The sequence below is a fragment of the Myotis daubentonii genome, chromosome 18 (assembly GCF_963259705.1).
Source record: "Myotis daubentonii chromosome 18, mMyoDau2.1, whole genome shotgun sequence".
In the NCBI taxonomy this organism is placed as follows: Eukaryota; Metazoa; Chordata; class Mammalia; order Chiroptera; family Vespertilionidae; genus Myotis; species Myotis daubentonii.
Genome location: NC_081857.1, coordinates 10721131 through 10731325, shown reverse-complemented (window position 1 = coordinate 10731325; position 10195 = coordinate 10721131). Strand labels below are relative to the sequence as shown.

Here is a 10195-nt window from a genome sequence, read left to right as displayed (position 1 = left end):
AGTCTTATATAAATCTTAAAATCAAATATTAATCCTCCAATTTGGTTCTTTGTCAAAGTTATTTTGTCTATTTTAGGTCTGTTGCATGTTAATATGAGTTTTAAAGTGAATTTGTCCATTTCTACCTTAATAAGGTTGCTAAGTTTTCATTGTGATTGCTTGGAATTTATAGATCAATTCAGAGAGAACTGACATCTTGATAATACTGAGACTTCCAACCCAAGAATCTTGCAGTAAAGCTCTTCATTATTCCTTCATCTTTCATTGCTCCCAACAGTGGTTTACAGTTTCTGATGTGGAGATACCTTTCACATCTTTTGTCCCTAATTTATGCCCAAGTATGTAAAATCTTTGATGCTATTATAGTCTTTTTTTAGAAAATAAATGTCCAATTTGTGGTAAATGGAATTACAATTGATCTGTGTACCTCGAGCTTATATTCTGCTCCCAAATGGAGCTTCCTTAATAGTTCTAGTAGCTTTTTTAAAAATATATATTTTATTGATTTTTTACAGAGTGGAAGGGAGAGGAATAGAGAGTTAGAAACATCGATGAGAGAGAAACACCGATCGGCTGCCTCCTGTACACCCCCTACTGGGGATGTGCCTGCAACCAAGGTACATGCCCTTGACTGGAATAGAACCTGGGACCCTTCATTGCACAGGCCGACGCTCTATCCACTGAGCCAAACCGGTAAGGGCTCTAGTAGCTTTTTGTAAATTCCATCAGATGATCCCACCTCGATGAGCATGTCTTCTATGAATACAGGTAGTTTTACTTCTTCGTTTCCAACCAGGATGACTTGTGTTTCTTCTTACACTGACTTGAGGTTTCATGTCCTGGAGATATAGGAACCTGAGTTTCAGTGCCAACTCTGCCGTCACTCACTATGTAATCTTTGGCAAGTCACTTTCCCTCTCTGAACCCGAGTTACTGTAAAGTGATCTGAACGTTCCTCCCCTCATTTCTAACAAGTAGTGAAGCAATGCCCTCTGAAAGGGGTTAGTGCTCCCAGTTGTAATCCACAGCTTCCTGCCTGTTGGCCTCCGAGCCCCGCCTCTTCCAGTTAAGGCCTGACTCACCGTGCTCTTGACAATTGGGCTGAACAGAGAGTGTCACCTTTTCTCCTCCCAACTTCCAGTGAAATAGCGGCGTCATTCTCTCACCATTTGTTCCGCTGCCTCCTATTGGCAAGGCCCAGTAAAATGAATAAAGGAGCTTTGTCCTCACCTCTGTGCGCCAACCTCAGACACGCCCATCTGGAAGACTCACCCCATTGGCAGGTAAAACCTGCCTCCTCATTGCCATCCAATGTCTTTTAGAAGTGGTGTTTCTAATTTTAACACTGACTTCAGTGTAGTTGACTTCTCCACTCTTTCTTGAGAGTTGAAGCTAAGTTTTCGTCAGACTTGTCAGAGAAAACCAAGAGACATGTGACTAGAAAATCTGATAGAAGAAGGGTGATAGGAAAAATCTCACAGAAAATGGGTGATTACAATGGGGAGCATGAAAGCAGAAGGTGCCTTGTTTTCAGAGGAGCATAAAAGACTTTCTCTTGCCCAGACTCGGTGGCTCAGTGGTTGAGCATTGACCTATGAACCAGGAGGTCATGGTTCGATTCCCAGTCAGGGTATTTGCCCGGGTTGCTGGCCCGATCCACAGTAGGGGTGTGCAGGAGGCAGCTGATGGATGATTCTCTCTCATCATTGATGTTTCTATTTCTTTCTCCCTCCTCCTTCCTAGATAGTCAATAAAGACATTTTTTTTAAAGAAAAGATACCAAAATGTTTGAGTAGTTACCTATGTGCAGTAGACTAATGGATGATTCTAATTTATCTTTATATTTCTCTGTATTTTTCAAATTTTCTGTATTAGGTAGTTGCTACTTGTATAATGAGAAGAAAAAAAGAAGAAAACTAGTAAAGTAATTTAAACAAACCAGGTCTCAGGCTGAGGGCTTGGAGCAGAAACCAGAGGCAGTTAGCAGAGCTCTCTCTAGAAGCCAGGGCACCAGCCTGTCTGCTGTTTCTGAAATTGGAAACACTGAACTCCTAAGCTTCAGGTTCCTTTCAGAGCAAGGTGGGGAGAAAGGATGCAAGCAGCCCAGGCCAGGATTCCGGCTCCTTACAGCCCAGGGAAATTCAAGCTGAATAACACTGATTTACTAGTTGGTCATGACAACAAATACTTGATCCAGGAATAACCTAGATCCTGGGGTGGACAGAATCCAAAAAGAAACGGCCTCAAAAGAGGGCTCATGCACTTTCCTGGGCAAGGCTCAATCACTATCTCTCGCATGTGTGTGCTCTTAACCTACAATAGAAACTTCTGCCCATTGTAATTTGTGGTGTAATCAAGATCTCTAACTCAAGCGTATGGGAACCTGAAATGAGGAAGAAAACCGAGGTACAGAGAGGACATTGCTCAAGCCAATAAGGTGAAAGTAAGGATGGGTAAAGCCCCTCCTCCAGTCACAGTCACTTTATGTGGAGGGTACAATCATGAGATCAGAGATGTGAGTGAACTAAGAGATCAGAGCTGGGAAGGTATTCCATAGCAGAAAGAAGGCCTGGGTCCCCACTTCCGTTCTTCTTCCCCAAAGGAGCAAGCAGTCCCTCGCAATATGAGATTCAAGCTCATCCCCGTCATTGTTTCTGTTCCTGAAGCATTTTTCAACACCAACCAAATATTAGGCAAAGAAAACTTTATTCGTAGAATACAATTTTTACCATACAGGATGCCACAGCTGGAAGATACACAAGTATGGGGTTGAGGAGTTGGGTGGGGTGGTCAGTAATTGTGAGGCACATCTGTCATTTTTCATTGGAACTTCTTCCACAGCTCCCACTTAGTAACCATTGTTTCCATTGACAAAACCATTGTGGCAGTCAGTAAATATGTCCTTAATTTAATAAAAGTGACTACCCACCCCAGCCACTTGTCTAGAAGTTATAGTTTGTTCACGGTTTGAAAGTATATAATGTGCCCTAGTCATAAATATTATCTACGAATTTTTAAAGACATGCACAAGTACAAAAATAAATAGATTAAATAGCAGAAATAAATAAATAAATTAACGAATAAATACATCCAACAGTACAAAAGATATCACCCAAACCATAAACCCATGATGTAGATTAAGAAAGGAAAACAATTACAATAAGGAAATAAATATTAAATAAGTAATATACACAGTGACCAGCACTAAATGATGAAGCAAAGAGATGGTGGTTTGGGGTCATGTCTCCACAGTTTTCAGGACGGGACTCGGCCAGAAATACTGTCAGTGATATCATCACTTTGCTCTTATCTCATCTCCTCCATCCATTGCAGGAGAATGTCTAGCTCTCCCAAAGCTTTCACCACCGCTTCCTGAAGTTTAAGCTGAAAGACATACAGTTGTGTAATGAGCAAATCAAAAGGAGACAACATGCGCCCCAAGATTGATCCTCTTTTTTCATTGGCAGTTCTGTTGGGGATCACAAGCAGAGCATTCTTTTCAAGATGGAAGAGCTTGAAGAAGTTATGGAACTTCAAGATCTCACAAGAGGAAGGAAAATTATTGAGTCCATCACCCTGGTCTCAAATAGGGAAACTAAGGCCGGAGGGGTAGCAGAATTAGGACTATAGCCCAAGCCTCTTGCATCACAGAGATCAAAGTAATTTGGCTGTGTTTTTTTAAAGGTGTGTGTGTGGGTGGGTGTGGGTGTGTGCGGGTGTGGGTGTGTGCGCGTGCGCTCATGCACACAGGGGTTGCTTACTCTGCATACTTCAATTGAACAAATATGTATTGTGCTAAGCACTGGGCTGGCTCGGGATCCAGAGATGAATTGTACATCCTCTACCCACAGGGCCTTTACAGTCTAGTGAAGGAGACAGGCAGAAGCAGGCAGTTAAAATGTAGTGTGGTGCCCGGCCGGCTTGGCTTAGTGGTTGAGCGTTGACCTATGACCCAAGAGGTCACTGTTCAATTCCCGGTCAGAGCACATGCCTGGGTTGCGGGCTCAATCCCCAGTGTGAGGCATGCCGGAGGCAGCTGATCAATGATTCTCTCTCATCATTGATGTTTCTATCGCTCTCCCCCTCTCCCTTCCTCTCTGGAATCAATAAAAATATATTTTTTTAAAATGTAGCATGGTGAATAAATGATGGAGTCCACACAGGACAACAGCATTTAACTCAGAGAGGTAGCAGATGTGCAAAGGCATGAGGCGAAAAACAGCATGGGGTGGGCACCGGTGAAATTGTGAGTGACTGTTTTTGAGGGCATGTGTGAGTGCATGCATGTTTGGAAGACTATAGACTCTCCTTCGTGCACCTGGAAGATCACATGTCTCTGAAGTGACTTGATGGCCATTCCCTTTTCATTCTTAAAGCATTTTTCAGAGAAAGCACCCTTCTAAGCCTGCCTGGGAGTCCCTGGGGTAGAGCAGAGGGACAGACCACATAACTTCAGAGAGCTATTACCCTGAGGGCTACAGGATTTCTCCCAGTGTGAATACCCATCCCACTCATTTATGATCTCAGTTCTGAAAACACACTCATCCCAACCAAGGCCAAAATTGCATATACCTTTTCGAAGCGACTCAGAATCTGGTTGAATTTCTCCATCGCTTCCTCCCCACAAGGGCATGTCATACGGGCATGCTGAAAAGAATGCCAAAGAATGATAGGTTTTATAAGTATTCGATTATCTGCCATTAACATGAAGTAAGTGGGAATTCTACTCTTTCTATAGGTACTCCTTTCTCATAGACAAGTCTTATCAAACCTCATCATTTGAGATCATTAACCTAGTTATCAGTAGATCAGAAAACCAGCTCTTTAGGCTCAAATACAGAGCTCATTGCTTCTTTTAGAAACAAGTAACACTGAAGGAATTTGTGATCACAGTGTCATCTGGCCTGTACCCCCTACTCAGCTCTAGTCTGCTCCCCTCCCAGAGAGTCCCTATGGAAAGAAAGAGTTGGATTCCTAGATCCTACTGAGGCCCTATCTTGATATTGAGTCCAATGGCCTAATGACTGGCTGCCTGGACCCCGGATGTACTAGAACACACACCATCAGATACCTCACCTTAATTTCGTGGATAAAAGATAATTGTCATTAACATCCAATAGCTAGCATTTTATAGTTCTTTAGACTTTTTAGATGGAACCTATACCCAAAAGTCAATAAAACTGAGTTCTTATTACCTAGTCACACGGCTCAACACAGACTATTAGAACTTTTGAACTCAGTTTTTCCATCTATTAATGGGAGTAAAAAAAAGAGCTTGGTTGCTAAGTCATTGAAGCTGTGTACTAAGATTAATCCTTTACCCAAGACCCTTACTCACACAGAGCCGAAGGTCCTTCTTGATAGTAAGAAAAGAGTTGGCGAGACTGCTGAGCTTCCGGAGGGTATGTTGGTCAAGGGGCTGATAGTTTTTGAATACCGTGCCCAGGTAGAGTCTCAGATAAAGGCGAAGGAGGCAGCACTGATCTGCAGGCTACAAAGAAGACTAGTATGTTGGTGGGGAGAAGGTGGCCAGGGACAAGACTCAAGAGTAATAGAGATGCCCCTGGCTCACATTTCCTCCCAGAACTTCTATGGGCCAAACACATACCTTTGTGTCTTGCAAGGACTCAGTTTTCAAGATTCTGAGGTCCATGATTTCATCTTCGGCTTGCTAAACAGAAAAAGACAAGAAAATGACCCGTCAGTGATGGCTGTCAGGGTCTTAGACATAGAGACCTCTTAGCCCCTCCTTGCCGTGACCCTCAGACAGTGTCCCTTTCCAAAACACTTTTAAATTATGAACTACAGATGTTTCCTGGGAATGCATCCTCCTGGTAAGGAGTCCCCAACCTGTCTCTTTTTATGGTCACACTATTGGGGGACAGAGAAAGACAAGTAGAGAAGGGGAGAAGCAGTCACAAATTGGGAGGGTGCCTCCCTCACATACCATCCTGTCCCTTATCTCAGAAAATTCAGTTTGCATTTCTTGAAGGTTTGTGGCGATCACACAGCTTCCCAAATGGAGTGTCTTCAGCCCAGCAGAAGGTGTCCAGAAGAGAGAAAACACAGCCAAGAGAAGGCAGAGGGGGAGACAAGAACTTTTCATCTTGTGCCAGAATCTGGAAACCACAGGAGCTAGGAATTCAAAGGAAAGAGCATGACTTACTGATTTCCCATCTCATGCTTTCAGAAGCCAATCTAGTCATCAGGGACGGGCCTCCCCCAGATGTCTCTTGGGGGTGAAACCTCATAGCTTTATCTGACTTCTGACAGTCGGATGCATTCATCTAACTTACTAAGGAAAACTGCTGAGCCTCCTCAAAGAGTAGCTTTCAGGTGCTCGTTCAAGGTCTGAGTGTGAATTGGTGCTACAGTTCCCAGCTCTTTTATTCTGTTCCCAGCCCAGCCCCATCGTCACTGCCCAGCAGGTAAGGCCTGGAGCAGCAGGCACTTGTAGTGAGTAGACAGAGGATGGCATCTCAGGGAAAATGTCAAAACTTGTTTGGGTGCCTTGATGTAAATCATCTTCGCTTCCAGGATGCCAGTGTAGCTCACCCTAGACCCGCAGGGAAAACCAGAACTCACAGAAGCTGTTGCTGAGCCACCAAAAACACTTGGAGAAAATTGTCTCAATTTTATGGCCACCTCAGGGCAGAGAAGCTTAGTTCTGATTGGCATTTGTCTGAGATCAGCTCAGTTATTTGAGGATAGCAGATTTATTTCAGCCCCGAAGGCAAATAGGAAGTCAATGACTTCATAATAATTCTACTGCCAGGGAAAGGCGAGATCTGATAGGCAATCATCCCAAGTCCACCTAACACTTCTCCACCCTCCTGAGCTGTTGACTCCCCAGCGCCCTCTGCAGGAAGACTTTAGTCAGGCACAACTGGGATGAATCCAAGAGCACACTCTTTCCTGGCCCTTTAACTCCTGGTGAAGATCAAGTAGGATCTGAAACACAGAGGAAAAAGGCAGGAGAAAACTAATTTCCTCTTGGGGTGAGCCTTGCTCTGTAGTGGCACTTTATAGTGTTTGCTGAGTTTTACGAAGAAATAATAATGTGCTGGGATTAGAGCAGGGGTGGGCAAACTTTTTGACTCGAGGGCCACAATGGGTTCTTAAACTGGACCGGAGGGCCGGAACAAAAGCATGGATGGAGTGTTTGTGTGAACTAATATAAATTCAAAGTAAACATCATTACATAAAAGGGTACGGTCTTTTTTTGTTTGTTTGTTTTATTCATTTCAAACGGGCCGGATCCGGCCTGCGGGCCGTAGTTTGCCCACGGCTGGATTAGAGTGAAGAAGCACTTACTTCAGGCACAAAATGTTAGGGAGCACCGAAAGTCTCAGAAATATCAATAATAATAAATTGAGATTTAAATAATCTTTTAATCATTATATTTAATCCTATATAATAAAACCCTAATATGCAAATTAACCAAACAGTGGAATGACCAGTCACTATGACACGCACTGACCACCAGGGAGCAGATGCTCAACACAGGAGCTGCTCCCTGGGGGTCAGTGCACTCCCACAGGGTGGAGCACCGCTCAGCCAGAAGCCCAGCTTGCGGCAAGGGGCCGGCCTAAGCCGGCAGGTGGACATCCCCTGAGGGGTCCTGAAATACGAGAGGGCTCAGGCTGGGCTGAGGGACACCTCCCCCTCAGTAAACAAATGTTGTGTACCAGCTTTCTAGTAGTTAATATTTTCCGCATTTCTTGATTTTACCCCAAAATTTATTTAAACAGGAAACTTTGTCTCTGATGTAAGTGGAAAATTAGTATTGCTTGCATATATATAAAAAATAGAGAAAATGCCAATTAACCGGGGCTTCGAAACGGTTCAACTGGACAGGAGGTTGCACATGCAGCATCAGGGGTGGGGCGGCAGGGGCCTCCGCACACCTGTGCTGGGGGAGGGCCTGATCAGCAGCAGCCACAGCTGCCTCAAGGGCCAGAGAGGGAGGCAGGGCCGGACGGTAGGGGGGGCAGTGCGATTTCAAATTGCACGCTGGGCTCCTAATCCTATATAATAAAAGGCTAATATGCAAATTGACCAAACAGTGGAATGACTGGTTGCTATGATGCACCCTGACCACCAGGGGGCAGAATATCAACACAGGAGCTGCCCCCCGGTGATCAGTGCACTCCCACAGGGGTAGAGCTGCTCAGCCAGAAGCCGGGCTCACCGCCTCTGCAGCAGCGCTAAGGATGTCCGGCTGCCAGAGTGGGCCTAAGCCCTCAGCTGGACATCCCTGGGGGCTCCCAGACTGCGAGAGGTTGCAAGTCAGGCTGAGGGACTCCCCCTCCCCTCCAAGTGCACAAATTTTGTGCACCGGGCCTCTAGTATTATATAAATAACTAGAGGCCCAATGCATGAAATTCGTGCAAGAGTAGGCCTTCCTTCCTCTGGATGCCAGCACCGGCTTCCCTCCTGTACCTGGAACCTGGGCTTCCTTCACAGAGGGAGGCCCCGCCCACCTGCCACACCCTGTGGGGCTATCATGGGGCGATGGCTGGGCCCCTGACCAATCGCATCCACCCTGCCTTGGCTGGCGCCACTGGGTGTCATAGCGTGGTCCCGGATGGTCGTCCAGATGGTTGTTCCACTGTTTAGCCATTTGGTCGATTTGCATATTATGCTTTTATTATCTAGGATCATACTTGTAATCTTTTAATCATTATATTTAATATTATATTTATAAATTAAATTTTATAAATATACTTAATTTATATTAACATCAAAATTAATGAAAAATCCATGATAAACAAAATATCACTATTTTAAATAAAGACAGAATCTGACCGTGCCAAGCTGAGCCCTATTGGAACTCAAGACAGAAGGGAAGATGAGTACTCCTATTTACTTAATATATACTATATGCTTTTTAAAATACATTTTTATTTATTTCAGAGAGGAAGGGAGAGGGAGAGAGAGAGATAGAAACATCAATGATGTGAGAGAATCATTGGTCAGCTGCCTCCTGCACGTCCCCTACTGGGGATTGGGCCTGCAACCCGGGCATGTGCCCTGACCGGGAATCAAACCATGGCCTCCTGGTTCATAGGTCGATGCTCAACCACTGAACCACACCAGCCAGGCTACACTACATGTTTTTATGTATCTTTCGTGATTAATTTTTCCCCAGAAGTACATATATGATGAAAATACAGGTGATGAGTCTTCACCAAGAAAGTAAAATTATAATAAATTATGTATGGGGCATAAATAAATATTTAAATTTACCATAATGTTGTGAGTTGTAATATAGCTACTTTTAAATTTTTCAATATTTTTCAACTACTTTAATGTTTTGGGAAAATAACATCCATAAAACACATAAAAACATATGTAATGGGGTGTACATCTTTCCTCTTGCCTTAGGCTCCCATATGCTGGCACACACTGATCATCATTACCACGTATTGAATTTTTCCTATGTACCAGGCAATATGCCAGGTATATTTTATATCCATGTCCACCTGAGATACAGCCAAATGTAGGCAAAAGAAATAAACAAACTGAACCCCCCAAAATCTGAAAGAACTCTGGGTTTGGAGACAAGAGAACTGGGTTCATGTCCCTCCCTACAAGTTCCCATCAGTGTAGGTTGTTCCAGTTTGCCCAGAACCGAGAAAGTTGCCAAAACACAGGACTTCAGTTTTAAAACTGGAAAAGTCACAGGTAAACCGGACCAGTGAGTCACCCTACATCTATTGGGCCTTAGGCAAGTCCATTCACCTCTCTGAGTTTTGTTTTCTCAGCCCCAAAATGATGACAATTAAACATACCCCAGAAACTTGTTTTGACATTTAAATAAAATAAAGCCTAATTTATACACCTGCCTATAGTGAGTGGTTAATTCGTTTTAAATAAAGAATGATGTTAGTTTGCCCTGAACATAGTAAGTGTATAGTAAATATATGATAAATTAAACAATTCAACCAGTATTTATTGAGCACCTACTGTCTTGAATATTGTGCTAGGTACTGAAGTACAAAGATAAACATGGAAATTCCCACCCTCCAGGGTATATTTTGTCCTAATGGAAAGGGCTCCTTTAGATGTGACCTTGTACACATCGAGGTAGATGACTGGCAGAACTGGGCTGGTTAGATGGTGTTGATAGAGGGCAAGTTCTCTTACCTGAACTCAGAACCGGCTGTTGCTGCTGATCTCCTAGGAGTCTGTT

The 10195-nt window shown here is 43.8% G+C and overlaps 1 protein-coding gene across 2 annotated transcripts; it reads right to left on the bottom strand.

Annotated features, from left to right (window-relative positions):
* Nucleotides 1-2697: 2697 nt before the first annotated feature.
* IL20 (interleukin 20) lies at nucleotides 2698-10195 on the bottom strand. 2 transcript variants are annotated; one of them, XM_059673868.1, is made up of 6 exons: nucleotides 10150-10195; nucleotides 5948-6135; nucleotides 5609-5671; nucleotides 5339-5491; nucleotides 4573-4647; nucleotides 2698-3384 (listed from the first exon to the last, which is right to left on the bottom strand). In XM_059673868.1, exons 2-6 carry the CDS (start codon nucleotides 6104-6106, stop codon nucleotides 3307-3309), a joined length of 528 nt encoding a protein of 175 aa, XP_059529851.1. In that variant the 5' UTR covers nucleotides 6107-6135; nucleotides 10150-10195; the 3' UTR covers nucleotides 2698-3306. The 2 variants fall into 2 exon arrangements, with proteins under 2 accessions (XP_059529851.1, XP_059529850.1); XM_059673867.1 differs by lacking the exon at nucleotides 10150-10195 and adding an exon at nucleotides 6297-7069.

What these genes read in the sequence shown, in the direction of transcription:
- IL20 (XM_059673868.1), bottom strand. Translation starts at nt 6,106, where the DNA reads ATGAAAAGTTCTTGTCTCCCCCTCTGCCTTCTCTTGGCTGTGTTTTCT. An exon ending in AGTCCTTGCAAGACACAAAG is followed by an intron (nt 5,492 to 5,608) that starts GTATGTGTTTGG and finishes TCTTCTTTGTAG; the next exon opens with CCTGCAGATCAGTGCTGCCT. An exon ending in AGAAGGACCTTCGGCTCTGT is followed by an intron (nt 4,648 to 5,338) that starts GTGAGTAAGGGT and finishes CATTCTTTTCAG; the next exon opens with CATGCCCGTATGACATGCCC.